General features: G+C 47.4%; 1 protein-coding gene across 1 annotated transcript; it reads right to left on the reverse strand.

Moving 5' to 3' along the window:
• Positions 1-1546: 1546 nt before the first annotated feature.
• Positions 1547-9791, reverse strand: LOC140429774 (protein ripply1-like). The gene is made up of 4 exons (XM_072517218.1): positions 9637-9791; positions 6508-6583; positions 3020-3096; positions 1547-1849 (listed from the first exon to the last, which is right to left on the reverse strand). Exons 1-4 carry the CDS (start codon positions 9732-9734, stop codon positions 1711-1713), a joined length of 390 nt encoding a protein of 129 aa, XP_072373319.1. The 5' UTR covers positions 9735-9791; the 3' UTR covers positions 1547-1710.
• Between the last annotated feature and the right edge of the window lie 7757 nt (positions 9792-17548).

Here is a 17548-nt window from a genome sequence, read left to right on the forward strand (position 1 = left end):
CTGCCACAAGGTGGTGCTGGACATCAACATTTCCATTTCTCTAGTTTCTGGAATGGTTCTTGGTATTTTTTTTAACCTGGTTCTCCTATTGGTTGAGGTGCAACTGGGGCTCTTTGATATCATTCCCAATGGACTACTTTTCACCTGTTAGTCCTAGACACTAGGACGGCATGGTAGCACAGTGGGCGGCACAATGATTAGTACTGTTGCGGGTTCGATTCCCAGCTTGGGTCACTGTCTGTGCGGAGTCTGAACGTTCTCCCCATGTCTGCGTGGGTTTCCTCCGGGTTCTCCGGTTTCCTCCCATATGTCCTGAAAGACGTGCTGTTAGGTGAATTGGACATTCCAAATTCTCCCTCAGTGTACCCGAACAGGCACCGGTATGTGGCGAGGAGGGGATTTTCACAGTAACTACATTGCAGTGTTAAGTAAGCCTACTTGTGACACTAATAAAGATTATTATTATTATAGACACCTTTGTTATTTGACTGTAGGGTGCATCTCCACTGAACCCAGTCTGTTTTGCATGCACAATGCTTCTCATTTTGACTCAGATTGTACAAAATCGGGTCCTAGTGAATTAGCAGCCTGGTTTACATAAAATCTACAGTGCAAAAGGAGGCCATTTGGCCCATCAAGTCTGCACTGGCCCTTGGAAAGAGCACCCTATTCAAGCCCACTCCTCCACCCTATCCCCGTAACCCAGTAACCCCACTTCACCTTTTTGGACACTAAGGGCAATTTATCATGGCCAATCCACCTAACCTGCACATCTTTGGATTGTGGGGGAAACCAGAGCACCCGGAGGAAACCCACACAGACACAGGGAGAATATGCAGACTCCGCACAGACTGTGACCCAAGCCAGGAATCAAACTTGGGATCCTGGAGCTGTGAAGCAACTGTGCTAACCATCTCTCCCACTTTATTTCCATTGACCTTTACCTCATTGTGCAACAGGAGTCATGAGGTCATGGGGCAATGATTAAAGATTGGGAGCCGAATCTTTACAGTGCAAAAAGAGGTAATTTGGCCCAACGAGTCTGCACTGCCTTTATGAAAGATACCTCATCCCACTCCCGTGCCTTATCCCTGTAACCTTGCGCAATCTTTCTTTTGCAAATTCAACATGATCTCCTTACTCTTGTACTCAATGCCCCAACTGATAAAACGTAAGATACTTTATTAACTGCTCTCTCAATGTACCCCGCCATCTTCAATAATTTATGTACATATACACCGAGGTCCCTTTGTTCCTGCTTTAAGAGTTTCTCCCTTTGTTCTACACTCTCTTCTCCACATTCTCTTCTACACATTCTTCCTGTTGAAAGTAATCACCTGACACTTCTCTTCATTGAACTTCATCTGCCCCTTGTCTGCCCAATCCACCAAAATGACTGTCCTTTTGAAATAGTGGCTATGGTCCTCTAGTTCCAGGTGAATTCATTTAAAGAGCAAAAAAAAAAAAAAAAAAAAAATTCTAAAAGACACAGTTGTGATTTTTAAAAATGTAATTTACAAAATTAAAAAATTAATTAGATCTTAAATACAAAATGAATACAGTTACTTTATAAATTAATATGTAAATATACAGAATAGAGACCAACAATCTTCAGCTGGTAAGATGCTACCAGCCACATGTACTGCATCTACTATACATCCACAATTGTGTTCAATATTAGTGTCCTTGCACAGTGAATCCTGCCTTGGATTAATTGCTGTCCTCGCTCTCTGATTCGCTGTCACTCTCCTGATAAAATGAGATTGTTGCCTGTACTGGAAAATTTGCCAGTAGATGAGCTGCATCTTCGTATAAATAATCAAAACATTTGGATTTGGGCCAGAGAAGTCTGTGGGGAGAAAAAAAAAAGAATATTGTCTAAATATTTCACATGCTCCGATTTGACCACATTTTTATTTCCAATGATGGCAGGTGGCAAGCTGGGGATGTTTCCTCACTAATTGTTCCTGTTGCAAACCCTCCTCCGATCCCTTCAATTTAAGCCCCCATCATGATGTAGTGCCTCTCCTTACAGCTGCACAACTGCCCTGAAACACTGGTGTTCCTCTGTCACGGCTCTCTTGTGCTTCTCTCCTTCCCCTGGTCCCTTCTTCCGTCCTCCTCCCTTTCCTCTCCCACCTTCTCCGTCCATCTTTCCCTCTGGACCGCTTTCATCTTCTTCCTCCCTCCCTCTTCCCTGTCACCTTCCCTCTCTCTGTCCCTTCTTCCTTGCCCTTCCTCCCACTGTTATATTATTTATAAAGAAATAGGAACACTTTGTAATGAGAATGTGCATCCAGGGTGCCACATTCATTGTCACAGGAACATGGGACTTAGGAGGGGGATGAGGCCATAGGCTCTTTGATAGGGGCTGGCTAAATCGCTGGTTTTAAAGCAGACCAAGGCGGGCAGCAGCCTGGGTCAATTCCCATACCAGCCTCCCCGAACAGGCGCCGGAATGTGGCGACTAGGGGCTTTTCACAGTAACTTCATTTGAAGCCCACTTGTGACAATAAGCGATTCTCATTTCATGAGTCTGCTCTGCCACTTGATAAGATAATGGCTGATCGGATTGTGACCTCAACTGAACTTCCCCGTCTCTCCTCCCCCCCCTCTCCCCCCCCCCCCCCCCTCACTCCCCCCAGCAATCCTTCCCTCCCTCCCGCCTTTCTGCTCGACCCTTCGCTCCCTTTCTCCTTCCCTCTCCTCCTCGGTCTCTGCTTCCCTCCCTTCCTTCCACCATTGACAGCTTTGATCACATTCTCTGGGATTCCCTCCCTAAATCTCTGTCTGTTTCTCCCACTTAAGGTTCTCCTTAAATCCCAGCTCCTCTGTCCGAGCATCCTCTTTGCTTTGGTGCCCATTTACCTTTTGCTCTCTGGGAGGTGTTGCCCTGTTCCCTGATGCCAGTCATATTTAACTAGGGCACCAAATGTATGTGCTAAGTGGATATTAGCTCCTCAAAAGTTTGCTGCTCCTGAAAGTCAGCTGCACAAACAAATTCCCATCAGGCACTTACTTGACGGGGTGTCGGAATGCCGCGACTTTGTGTGCAGTCGGTGTTTGCTGGGGCTGCTCGATGTCGGAGAGGGTCAGCTGGAACAGAAAGGGTAGAATGTTGGGACTCGAATCAATAATACATTCTGCTTCAAAAAAAAAACAAAAAACTGCTGGAAATACTGAGCCAGTCCAGCAGCATCAGGGGAAAGAGGAACAGAGGGCGTGATCTAACGGAAATGTTTCTGAGCGTCATCTGTGGCGGGTTTTGCTGGGAGTTTCCCACTGGCTCTGTCAGTGAGTTCCGCACTGTTATCTAACCACACTTAGTCACATATTTGGGCCCTGGGGAGTTTCTCCCCGCTCAAGCCCACAGAACTATTTTAATCACTGGGGAGCTGAACTCACTGACCAGACTGGCTCGTCAGAGATTTTGAAAGAGTGCCCTGATCTCAAAGTGAGCTTGTGGATCTCCCACAGACCCCACCCATGGGAAATGTCATCCCCCACACATATGGGCATCCCCCCCCCCCCCCCCCCCCGCCCCCAGTAATAACACCCCACTATGGAGTCGCTGAGGGCTCTCCCTTTTCAGGCCTCCCCACATCCCCTTTTGGCCCCTCCCCTTTTCAGGACACCCACCTTTACCCCCCCAAACGAGGCCCCTTCATTCCCACCCTGTGCCCTCCCCCCCCACCCACATTGGCCCCTCCACGCTCCTTTCAGGGGCATAGGTCCCTCAAGCCCTGACCCTTAGCACTACCAAGGTGCCAGCCTGGCAGTGCAAAGGCGCCTGCTCCAGGGGAAGGGCCAGGGGGCCACCAGGCCCTCTCCCTGACCATCCAGTGGCCTCCGATAACCTGGGAGATCCCTCGGGTGCCGTTCCGCCTGGTGGACCTGTACGGAATGGCGCCCGGCTGGGGACTCACTGGGAGGCATTTAGATGCCGGGAGAACCCAGGTGAGTACGTCAAAGTGGTTTAAAAACGACTTGGAAGCGCAAGGCTTGGTCATGCCCATTGTGGGTGAGATCTTGATCGCAATGCCTAGCAAGTTTTGGTAGATCTTACAAGGCATACTTGCTGGCGGGAAGCCTGCGGAAGCCTCTCCTGGTATCTACCGACCATGTCGCCCTCCCATTCGGGTGTGACACAGCCGGTAGATCGCACCCAGAGTTAACACTTTTGAGTTGAATAGGACTCCTCTTCAGAACCACATTCTTTATCTTTGCTTTATGGTCTTACAGATATGGTACATCACACACCCATATTGGGCACGTTGATGCAGAGGGACTTGGGTGTCCTAGTGCATGAATCATAACAGGCTAGTACACAGATACAGCAAATAAATAGCAAAGCTAATAGTAATAGAATGTTACCATTTATTATGAGGGTAATGGAATACAGACGTAGGGAGGTTATGCTTCAATTGTATACGGTACGAGTGAGACCACATCTGGAGTACTGGTATTGGTCACCTTATTTGAAGAAGGATGTAAATACGTTAGAAGCTGTTGAAAGGTTACCGAACTAATACTTGGACTGGGTGGGTTGTCTTATCAGGAAAGGTTGGACAGGTAGGCTTGTATCGGCTGGGGTTTAGAAGAGCAAGAGACGGTTTGATTGAGAAGATCCGGAGGGATCTTGACAGGGTGAATGTGGAGAGGATGTTTCCTCTTAGAATCGTAGAATTTATGGGGTGGCAGAATTTAGGGGATGTCACAGCACTGCTGCCTCACGGCGACATGGACCCGGGTTCAATCCCGACCCCGGGTCTCTGCCGGTGTGGAATTTGCACACTCTCCAAATCTGCATGGGACTCACCCACACAACCCAAAGATGCACAGGTTAGGCGAATTGGCCATGCTAAATCGCCCCTTAATTGGAAAAATGAATTGGATACTCTAAATTTTTTTTTAAAGAATCATAGAAGGAGGCTATTCGGCCCATTGGGTCTGCACCTGCCCTTGGGAAAAAGCAGCATACTTAAGCCTATGGCTCCACCCTATTCCTGTAACCCAGTAACCCCACCTAACCTTTTGGACACTAAGGGGCAATTTAGTTTGGCCAATCCATCTAACCTGCACATCTTTGGACTGTGGGAAGAAACCGGAGCACCCGGAGGAATCCCACGCAGACACAGGGAGAAAGGGCAAATTCCACACAGTCACCCGAGGCTGGAATTGAACCAGAGTCCCTGGAGCAGTGAGGCAGCAGTGCTAACTACTGTGCCACCATGCCGTCCTTGTGGGAGAATCTAGGGAACAAGGGGTCACCCATTTAAAGCAGAGAGAAAAAATTTTCTCTCAGAGGGTCATGAGTCTTTGGAACTCTGCCTGAATATTCCGAGTCTGAATAGTTTAAGGCAGATGTAGGTGGACTCTTGGTAAGCAAGGGGTTAGGCGGGATGCAGATTTGAAGTTACTATCTGATCAGCCACGATCTTATCAAATAGTGAAGCAAAGCCGAGGGGCTGAATGGCCCACTCCTGCTCCTTGTTCATATGGCACACTCATGCAGGGCATCGCACATCCATTCGGAGCATTCCTCCTGAGCTTTGTATGAGCTATGTTGTAAGGGATGCACAGAGTAGAGTCCCTGTGTGATTCCAGCGTGGGTTGGGATCTGGGGTGATGCAGAGATGGGTACTAAATGGGGACTTTCTCGCAGTCATTCTCTGCTGAATAGCAGCCATGCTAGCTCTCCTGCTCTGTGCTGTACACTTAAATTAAGATTCTTGTTTCTCATCACCACCCAGTCCTATTGGCGAATGGCAGGTTCTGACTCAGCTGTGAGGCTCATCCTGATCAAATATGTAAATAATCTGCATTGGCACAAGTAGGCTTACATTAACACTGCAATGAAGTTTCTTTTAGAATTTACAGTGCAGAAGGAGGCCATTCGGCCCATCGAGTCTGCACCGGCTCTTGGAAAGAGCAACCTGCTTAAGCCCATGCCGCCACCCTATCCCCGGAACCCCACCTCACCTATTTGGACACTAAAGGGCAATTTATCATGGCCAATCCACCTAACCCGCACATCTCTGGACTGTGGGAGGAAACCAGAGCACCCGGAGGAAACCCACGCACACACGGGGGGGAACGTGCAGATTCCACACAGACTGTGACCCAAGCCGGGAATCGAGCCTGGGACCCTGGAGCTGTGAAACAACTGTGCTAACCACTATGCTACCGTGCTGCCCAGCTACTGTGAAAAGCTCCTAGTCGCCACATTTCTGCGCCTGTTCGGGTACACAGGTAGAGAATTCAGAATTCTCAGCTGGTACGGGAATTGAACCCGCTGCTGGCCTTGTTCTGCATCACAAACCAGCTGTCTAGCTCACTGAATATGAATGGTGAACATATCATAGTGACACCTGAAGAACGAGCAGGAGCTGTATCAGAATGAGAGGTAGAAGGAGAGAACATTGGAGAATCTGTGAACTCTGGTCCTGCCACTACAACAAACAGGTGAATGGAGAGACAAAGAAATGTGTCACTGAACAAACTTACTGTTGCCATTTGTCTTTGTTGTTGCTTTTCAATATCTTTGGGCGTGATTAGCCACGGTCTCCAAATACCAACAGCGCTGTCAAAAATAACACAACAGACAGGGTGAGTGAAGGTTGGGACAGGGGACAGAGCAGGTTTTGAGGGGCCTCAGTACTTTCAGGAGCCTGGAAACTCGACTGCAGTATTGTTTTATTCGAGAAAGTGAGTCTTGAACATAATCCTTGTCTGAGCCGGTTCTAACCTTCACCCTGTAGCTCGGGGGTTGGGTGCTAACCTTCGAGTTGAAAGCTCATGGGTTCAAGTCCCATTCCACAGAACAAAGACCCATAACCCAGGCTGACACACCAAGTGGAATTAGTGAGGGAGAGAGAGCTGCGCTGTCGGAGAGGTATTGCCTTTTGGATAAGATGTTAAACCAAGGCGGTTGTTAAAGATCACAGGTATCATTTTGTAGCACAGGTATCATTTTGTAGAAGAGCAGGTGGGTTCTCAGCAGTGTCCTGAATATTTATCCCTCAATCTGCTTCACTGCAGCTAATAATCTGGTGTTTATCACATTTCTGTTTGTGGGATCTTGCCATGAACAAATTAATTGTCACGTTTCCTACATGACGGCAGTGTCTACACTCTAAAAGTACTTCATTGGTTGTAAAGTGCTCTGGGTCATCCGGAGGTTACAGAAGATGATATACAAGTAGAAGTCCTTTCTGCACAGACCAACACTTCCTCGGAGGCAGCTGTCTCCACAGCACACAGAGTAGTTGCAGACTGACTCCTCAGGTGAACAAAAAGGTTGTCCCTGCTCCCCAATGGACATGATCCTGTCTACCGAGACTTTTAACATGCGAGTAAGCAGCAATTGTCCCACGATGGACGTCCCTCTACTTTATCTCGAGCTGCAAACTGGTTTATAATTTATTGACTGAGTTCATTGGTCGGAGAGAGCTGATAAGAGTGGAGACAATCAAAGCAGTAAGTTGGGGCTGCACCGGTTAAATCCCCAGCCTGGGTTGGAATGGCGGATCCCACTCTAGGCAACAGTCAGACATATTACCAATTGGACTCAGTACCCGGGGGTCAGAAGGGGGAAATCAACCAGGTTTTATGCTCATCAATAGAACTGATCCCGGTTAGATGTGGCCCTGGATGTACTTTGTGTAATGACAGGTATAGGACCAGATTAGCCCTTTGAGGCTGTTCTGCCATTCAAATAATTCATGGCTGCCTATTCCTCAACACCATTTACCTGCATTTGCTCCATATCCCTCGGACAGCTTTACCCATAATTTTCCTTTTAACAATTTCATTTCACCCTCACCACCCTGGCAAACACAACCTTTTGTGGGAGAGAATTCCAGATTTCCACCAGTGTGTGGAAAGTGCATCCGGATTTCACTCTGGTTTTCAGATTGGACTCTCATGTTCTGGACTCTCCGTTGTGGTCACTTTGTTATTTTTTTAAAATTCTTTCATGGGATGTGGAGATAATTGCACTTGAATGGAGTGGCTTTGCTAGGCCATTTCCAAAGGAAGTTAAGAATCAACTACATTAAGGGGGCAGCACGGTAGCCTTGTGGATAGCACAATTGCTTCACAGCTCCAGGGTCCCAGGTTCGATTCCGGCTTGGGTCACTGTCTGTGCGGAGTCTGCACATCCTCCCTGTGTGTGCGTGGGTTTCCTCTGGGTGCTCCGGTTTCCTCCCACAGTCCAAAGATGTGCAGGTTAGGTGGATTGGCCATGATAAATTGCCCTTAAGTGTCCAAAATTGCCCTTAGTGTTGGGTGGGGCTACTGGGTTATGGGGATAGGGTGGTGGTGTTGACCTTGGGTAGGGTGCTCTTCCCAAGAGCCAGTGCAGACTCGATGGGCCGAATGGCCTCCTTCTGCACTGTAAATTCTATGATTGCTGTGGGTCTGGAGTCAGACTAGACCAGGTAAGGATGGCAGATTTCTTCCCCTGTAGGATATTTGTGAACCAGATGAGTTTTTACAATTGATGATAGTTTCATGCTCACCATTACTGAGACTATTCCAGATGTAACTGAATTTTAATTCCACCAGCTGGGGCCTCCAAATTACTAGTTCAGCAACATTACCATTACACCACCATCAAAAGCCCTGGTATAATTCTGGTGAATCTATGGAGTATCCCCTTTAAAAACAAATATGTTAATCCTGAGGTGCTGTGAACATTACTCGAAATTGAGTCTGCCTGAGACTCTGAAAAACTGCAGTAGAACCTCCTGGCTTTTGTATTTCAATCCATTGAGATCAAGGCCAACATTGCATTGGGTTTTTTGATAACGTTTTGTACCTGCGCGCTAGTTTATAGTTGTTTGTGTACATTGACATTCCCTCTCTGCTCCTCCACAGCACTCAGTCTCTCACCATTAACAAAATATTCTGTTCTTAGCCTGGTATGCTGAACATACAACTATTTCTAACCTGGTGTATATTGCAGTTTGCTGATGACAACTCTCTATTCTTAACCTGGTGTCGTCGGTAAACTGCACTATACAAGTGTCTAATGGGCTGGTTTAGCACAGTGGGCTAAATAGCTGGCTTTTAAAACAGACCAAGGCAGGCCAGCAGCATGGTTCAATTCCCGTACCAGCCTTCCCGAACAGGCGCCGGAATGTGGCGACTAGGGGCTTTTCACAGTAACTTAATTTGAAGCCTACTTGTGACAAGCGATTTTCATTTCATTTCTAGCCTGATGTCTTCAGTAGACTACAATATACAAGTCTCTATTCTTAACCTGGAATCATCAGTAAACTGCAATATACAAGTCTCTGTTTCTAGCCTGATGTCTTCAGTAAACTGCAATAAACAAGTCTCTAATCCTTCATCCGAGTCATTGAGAATTCCTGGTGATAAGGTGAGGACGCAGCACAGACTTTGAGGGAACTCCACTTGTCACCTCTTCCTCGTCAGTCAGTCCTGTTCACCGACACCATTCATAATGAGAAAAGGCCGGGAGTGCTTCTAAAAGGCAACTTTTGAGGTTGGAGTAATGAACCCGCCCGTTTACCATGGTGACACAGCTGAACGCACTGAAACTTCTTCACTCAAATTAATGAATTATCAGACACAATAACGAAGTTCCTTCTGTGGATACCAGGATCTTACCTCCCTGCAGGTGCTGGGTGTTCGGCACAGTCTGCATTAGGCTGCTGCACACGGCGGCAGGTGTGGCCTCTGGTTGCGGCCTGTCTGCTTCTGTCCATGTCAGAGGCTTGTTGCTATCTCCTTGGCCAATGCTTCTTGCTGATTCCACAGTGGCTACCGACAGAAGACTCTATCTTGCTGCTCTGTCTCTCTCCTTTTATACCTTGCTGCACCCCCCCCCCCCCGGCTCCAGTGACCCCCTGTTTCTCTTTGGAAGCAGATAGGCTGCGAGCTCGGGTGACTAAACCTGCAACTAATTTGATGCTGGGCTTGTGTCAACAATGGGGTGGGCCAAATGCTGGCTCCAGGCTTTCGGCACCTCGGCAAGAAAACATCAGAGCAAGTGGGAGAGTGTCAGGCAAAACAGTAAGCAGGCTGGGGCCTGACCCCCAGACACACTTTCACGCAGCCTCCATCACCAACACACAGGCCTGGAAGCTGCCAGTCTCAACACTTCACACTCAGGGGCCCTTTGCCTGACCACAGGCCCCGCAACATTTACCCCGTTCGAGCCCAGGCTCCTTTACAGTTAGATCAGATTCCGAAGTCGCAGCTAAAAATATTGAGGGTGACAATTGTCATCGCAGGGGGGGAATAGTGTCTTTTTTGGGCGCTAACCGGGGAATTCCGCCCACAGTGCGCCTGAAATTGCGCTGGTTAGGCGGCACTTGGCCAGCTAAAATACATAATCGAAAACATGAAATCCTCAATGAGCCACGGGCTGCAACACATTGTTTCAACCGTTAAAATTAATTCCTTGAGGAATTTAAGAGTTTGTCGCCAAATAGAATGGACTTTAATAAGGGTCCTCTGTGCACTGAACCATCCAATCATTTAATTGGTGTACAGTAGAGTGAATGTGTGTCTTCTGGTGTCTGGGCGCCTCCAGAACTGACGGATGTTTAAAGATTCACAATCGGTGTGAATCTCTGTGTCGCCCTCAGTTTTTGGGAGACTGACTAAGGAGAGTTGGCTCTTGGACTAACTAACAGATTGGGAACAGCACGGATGGAAGTGACAATGGGTGCAACTGGTGTTTATAATTAATCTTTAGGGGTGGCTCCCGATTTCAGCTGAATTGCTCTAACATTACTTCCATTACTGAGTGGACACTCTTCCCATTAACGTGTGGAAATGTGGACGCTGTGAAGCCTAAGAGGTACCCACAATGTTAGAATAGTGCTGTTGAAGGGCAGCATGGTGGCCTAGTGGTTAGCACAGCTGCCTCACGGCGCTGAGGTCCCAGGTTCGATCCCGGCTCTGGATCAACATCCCTGTGGAGTTTGCACATTCTTCCCGTGTTTGCATGGGTTTCGCCCCCACAACCCAAAAATGTGCAGAGTAGGTGGATTGGCCACACTAAATTGCCCCTTAATTGGAAAAAATAATTGGGTAATCTACATTTATTTAAAAAAAGAATAGTGCTGTTGAGATTTTACAGCATGTTGAGTTCCAATCCGGTTTCCACGTCACCCATTTCAACCTTTGCTCATCTGATTTTTCCAGTTTGTTTGTAGATTAAAATCCCCCATGATTATTGCTGTACCTTTCTGACTAGCTCCCTTTATCTCTTTCTTTATACCCAGTCCTACCATGTAGTTACAATTAGGCACCATTCCCACAAGTGACGTTTTGCCTTTATTATTTCTCATCTCAATTCACAGCGCTTCTATATCTTGGTTTCCTGAATTTAGATCATAGAATCATAGAATTTACAGTGCAGAAGGTGGCCATTTGGCCCATCAAATCTGCACCGGCCATTGGCAAGAGCACCCTACTTAGGTCCACACCTCCACCCTATCCCCATAACCTGTAACCCCACTCAACCTTTTTTTGGACACTAAGGGCAATTTAGCATGGCCAATCCACCTAACCTGCACATCTTTGGACCGTGGGAGGAAACCGGAGCACCCAGAGGAAACCCACGCAGACACGGGGAGAGCGTGCAGAGTCCGCACAGTCAGTGACCCAGCTGGGAATTGAACCTGGGACCCTGGACCTGTGAAGCAACTGTGCTAACCACTGTGCTACCGTGCTGCCCACTCTCTCTAATGTGCTACTACCATCAATTAGCAGAGCTGCATCTCCACCTTTTCCTAACTTCCTGTCCTTCTTAAAATAATCTTTATTAGTGTCACAAGTAGGCTTACATTAACACTGCAATAAAGTTATTGTGAAAATCCCCTAGTCGCCTCACTCCGGCGCCTGTTCAGGTACATTGAGGGAGAATTCAGAATGTCCAATTCACCTAACAAGCATATCTTTCGGGACTTGTGGGAGGAAAAAGTCACATATCCTTCAATATTCAGATCCCAATCTCTGTCATCCTGCAGCCATTTCTCTGTAATAGCTATCAGATCATACTTATTTATTTCTATCAGCACTATCAGTTCATCTGTTTTGTTTCAAATGCTACATATATTCAGATACAGAGCCTTTAGATTTGTCCTTTTATTACTTTTGTTACCTCTAGCTTTCACTGCTGCTTTACTCTTACATTTGTACTCTCTATCCCTTCCTGTCATGTTCTGTTTATCATTTCCCATATTAGTACCTTTCTCTCTTGCCTTGTCTCTACTCTTTGGTTTACCACATCTCCCGACATTTGATCCCTTCCCTCCACTGTTTAGATTCAAACCCTCCATACTTCCCTAGTTATGCGGCTCATTAGAACACCAGTCCCAGTATGCTTCAGGTGTAGACTGTCCCAATGGTCCAGATTCCACTTTCCCAATGCTGGTGCCAATGACCCGTGAACCAGAGTTCACTTCTCCCACACCACTCTTTGAGCTGCACATTCATTTCTCTAATCTTATTTGGCCAACACCAATTTATGCATGGTTCAGCTAAAAACACGGACCTTTGAGATTTTGCTTATCAATTTAGTACCTAACTCCTCACACTCTCTATGTCAAACCTCTTTCCTAGTTCTACCTATGTCATTGGTACTGCATGGACATTGACAACTGTATACTTCCTCCCCACTGCACGTTCCTCACCAGCCCTGAGAAGATGTCCTGAACTCTGGCACTGGGCAGGCAACACGGCCATCTGGACTCTTGCTCTTTGCTGCAGGGAACAATAGCAATCTCCCTCACTATATTGTCCCCTACTACCACCTTTCTGCCCCTCCACTTGAATGGCATCCTGTACCACAGTGCAGTGGTCAGTTTGCTCATCCACCCTGCAGCCCCCACTCTCACCTAAACCAGCTGAGAGAACCTCAAACCCATTGGACAAGTGCAAAGGCTCCTACACTCTTGCCCTCTGGGTCCCCTTAGCTGACTCTCTCGCATTCACACCCTCCTGATCACTGAAGACCCGACCTTAAGTGGCGTGACTGCCTCCTGGTCTGAAGCATCCACATAACTTTACCCCGCCAAGATGTGTCACAGTGTCTGCAGCTCAGCCTCCAGCTCAGTAACTCTGAGCTCAAGTTCCACAAGCTGGTAACACTTACTGCAGACGTGTTTGCCCTGGATCACATGGGCATCCAGAAACTCCCACATGACAACAGTATTCAAATATTCTTTTTCTCAGTTAGTTAAGGACTGAGCCGACACATTGGAAGAGATGTTGAATTTTGTTGTCTATTTAAGGGCTAGAATCTCAAACCTGAGATTAAAGTCATGACAGCAGTGATCCCCGTGTTCCTAAATGCTTCAGGGATTTGGACACCTCAAAGCACTGGAGAAGTACCATTACAGGTGCTATTGCAATAACCCTCAAATCCAGTGGCTAGAAAAGTCACCCCAACAGCAGCAACCTCTCCCAAACCAAATTGCCAGGTAAATCTTAATGACCTGAATCTCGGGGAATTTTTTTAACAATGTTTATTAGTGTCACAAGTAGGCTTACATTAACACTGCAATGAAGTTACTGTGAAAAGCCCCTTGTCGCAACACTCAGGCATCTTTTTGGGTACACTTGAGGGAGAATTCAGAATGTCCAATTCACCTAACAAGCACGTCTTTTGGGAGTTCTGGGAGGAAACCGGAGCACCCGGAGGAAACCCACGCCGACATGAGGAGAACGTGCAGACTCCGCATAGACAGTGACCCAAGCCAGGAATCAAACCCGGGTCCCTGGCACCATGAAGCAACAGTGCTAACCACTCTGCTACTGTGCCACCCATTTCGGGTTTGATATCCCAGTCCACAAATATTATTTTCCTCAGTCGGTCGAAGGCTGAGCTGGTACAGTAAAAGAGCTGATGAATTTTGTTGATTATATCTGTCATCAGCGAGGACAGGCTCCCAAGACATGGAAAATGGTCCACTGTATTGCAGTGAGAAAAATGGAGATGAGGGTTGGTGTAGTGGCACAGCCTTGTTTGACCCCAGTCTTCACTGAGATAAGATTTGTGGTAGTTTTGTTGGTGAGGATTACAGCTTACATGTCATTGTGGAATAGGTGGAGGCTGGTGACAAATTGCTGAGGCCAGCCACAAGGCCTAATCCAGTGATGGGCAACCTAGGCTAGTGAGTGGGCCGCATGAGCGGCCCTCCTTCATTTCAATGGGCCACAAGATTGAAATAGGGCATGTTCATTAACTGTGACCCTTTAATAGGATTGAATACATTTAATACACTCTGAATATTTCACAACAAGTTATAGAAAATGCTTCACAATTCATTCAATAATAGAACTGTCATCAACTTCAAATGGTAAAAACAAAATAAGTATTTACACTTTGGATGCAGAGGGAGCACACGGCTCTCACAGTCAATGTTGTGAGCAATCCGCACTCACCTTGCTTTACATACGTACCACTTCACTCATACTGGTAGGAAAAAAACTTTGTGGGTGGAAACCAGTGGAATATGGCAACCCTGCAAGTGGGCAACAGTCAACAAAATGTCTTGTGGGCTGCACTCAGAATTCAGATGGGCCACAGGTTGCCCATCGCTGCACTAATTACTCAAAGCCAGCTCCACAGGGCAGAACATGTCCGTATGCGTTATCCCAAACTCCTGAAACAACTTTAATCAGAACTTGGCAATGGCAGGAGATGCAGGGAGGGCAATGGAAACTCTTCTTGGATGTTCTCAAAGCATCTTGGAAGAGGTCAAACCTACCCACCAACTCATTGAAGAACCCTGGCTTGTGACCAACCAACTTGGAAAAGGTTATTTTGAGATTGAGAGATTTAATTATAAACCTCTAAGCACCTCATCTGCCCTCATCAGGCAACACCTGCCCAACATGTGGCAGAGTCAGCAGATTGTATATTGGACACATCAGCCATCTCAGAACCCAGGTAGATTCTTGTTAAGACCCCAAATACAAGTTCAAGTAAGTTACAGGACCTTAGAAGGCAAAGGAAAAGTTTGAGACCCAAAACATTAACTGGTATTTATGTATTGTCACATTGATGTGCATGAATGATATCACCCTGCAATTTCATTGGCAGATCAAACATATATTGAACTATTTAGAAAGGAATTTAAAAAAAACAATTGCTGTCACAAGTCACCTGATGTCTGGTAGTACCAGGTGACCAGTGTTCTGGAAGGTTGTGAGGTGAGATACAATGAAGACATGCCCAGGCACCCTCATGGAATTTCACACCTGCTGGTGTCAAGAACTACTTCAAAAAAATACTGAAACTGTACTGTGCCTCACATTTGTATTTCTACCTCTTAGGCAGAGTCAGAAGGTTGACTGAGACAATAGCCATATGGAAAGGTGTTCTCCCACTTTACTAACATGAGATAATGGATCATTCAGAAGCTAATGGCTAGGATATTATAGGCAATGGGACAATAACCACAGGCTGTTCAACCATCAGCTAAGCAAATACCTTCAGAAATCATTATGGGATGAGAGATCATGGGCGGGATTCTCCGTTGCCTGACGTTGATATCGTAATCGGCGAACGGGTGGAGAATCGACTCTGACGCCGAAATCACGTCAGCCATGTTCCGCCCCCTCGGAAATGCCATAATCGCGTCGCGTGCCATTGCAACGCCGTTGGCGTGTCATCGGCCAGCCCTCCCGTGATGCGCCGCCCCCGATGGGCTGAATTCCTGATGGTGCGGGAAACATGGTCTCAGCCATGGGGGGAACCCGACGTGACAGGTGCGGATTGTGTCCAGCGCCACCACATTCAGCCGGGATCCATGCTGCTGGCGAGGCAGGCCTCTGTGAGGACTGGGGGGACTGGTGGAGGATGGCCAGGGCTGGCATGTGGGGTCACGGATGGTGGGTCGGGTCCGCGCACTGCTGGCGCCATGTTGTACGGCTGCGGGTCGTCAGCTGTGTGCAAGCGCGGCCAGGGACTCGACCATTCTCCGGCCGTTTTAGGCGCATGAGCCGGGAGTTTCACCCGGCGCCACTGCAAGCCCCTCACTGGTCCCAGAATCGGTGAGGGGCTGGCGCCCATTTTTTCATTGTAAACCTCCAGCGAATTCTCTGTACGAGCCGACACTTAGCCACTGAAACGGAGAATCCAGCCGTCTGGAGTAACCATTTTCTGAATGTCTTTTAATTCATCACAGAAACTGCTAACACATGCGCAGTCAGGAATTAATCTACCAAGGGGGCAGTAATATTGCCCCCGCCCCTCCTGTGCTAGGTTAACACCTCTCTTTTACAGTTTAAAAATCCAAAAGAGATAGGAAATTTCCATTGAAAGGTGCAAACGTCATCGACTTCTGGAAAAGACAGATTATGTTTTTAAAATAAATTGTTTGCGACAATTGCCGTTTTGTATGGGCTTCAACTCCTGACATTTCAAGACCACCTTGGATACCACAGCCAAGATACCAGCAAAGGGCTCATAAACAGTGAACTCTCAATTTTTAACCTTTATCATTGAACTTTAATTTGGCTAAGAAAGCATCTACCGACTTGTAATTTTGCATTCTTGTATGTGTGTGTATCTCTTTACCAGGGTGGGTTTTTAACTCAACAAAAACAAACCCCTTTTTATTTTAAACTCAAGAGTGCCTGACACACCAGTTTATTTGCAATCAGCATGCAAAGGGTTAAGCAGTGACATTGGGCTGGATTCTCCATCCATTCATGGCACTGGGATTCTCCAGTCCCATTGCAGTGAATGGGAGATTTAGCTGAAGGGTCCCATTGCATTTCACCAGAGTGTTATCAAAAACATTGTGCCAAGCCAAATAAATAAATATTTGGACAGGCCACTGTCTGGCCCTCAATTTTAAAATTCTTATCCTCCTGTTCAAATTCTTTTGTGGCCTTTATCTCTCAATACCACTATAAGCTCTTCCGGTTCCTAAGGTACCACTGTTACTCTAATTCTACTCTCCCAGATTTTAGTCACCCAAACATTGTGGGTCCTGCTTTCAATTGCTTGAACTACACTCTGGAATTTCTTCTTTTCACCTCTCCAAGCTCTCTCTCTCCTCCATCAAATTGTCCCTCAATACATCTTGGATCAAGTTTATGGTTATTAGCCCTAAAATCTCCCTCCCTGGCTGAGTGTCAAGTCTTTGTTTGGTTGCTCTCAGGCTATTAAAGGTGAAAGACAAACACAAGCGGCTGGATTCTCCACAGCCCTGCGCCGAAATCGCGTTTGGCGCGGGAACGGAGAGTCAAAGTCCCCGACGGAATCAGGCCCGGCACTGCTCCGACGATTCTCCGGGCCCCCAATATCCGTGCGTCCGCAAATTACGCCGTGCGGCTGGGGGCCTTTGACAGAGGCCCGCCCAGCGATACTCTGCTCCCGAGTTCCCGATGGCGTGGAACTAATGTGGTATGGCCGGTCAGGAATCTCGCGTGGCGGCTGCGGGCTCAGTCTGCGGCCGCCCTGGTGTGGAGCGGGGGGATCGGGCACCAGGGGGAAGGCCTTATGGGCGGCCGGGGCAGCGATTGGGCCGGAAGCATCCTCGGGCACGCGGCC

This window comes from Scyliorhinus torazame, chromosome 1 (assembly GCF_047496885.1).
Source record: "Scyliorhinus torazame isolate Kashiwa2021f chromosome 1, sScyTor2.1, whole genome shotgun sequence".
In the NCBI taxonomy this organism is placed as follows: domain Eukaryota; kingdom Metazoa; phylum Chordata; class Chondrichthyes; order Carcharhiniformes; family Scyliorhinidae; genus Scyliorhinus; species Scyliorhinus torazame.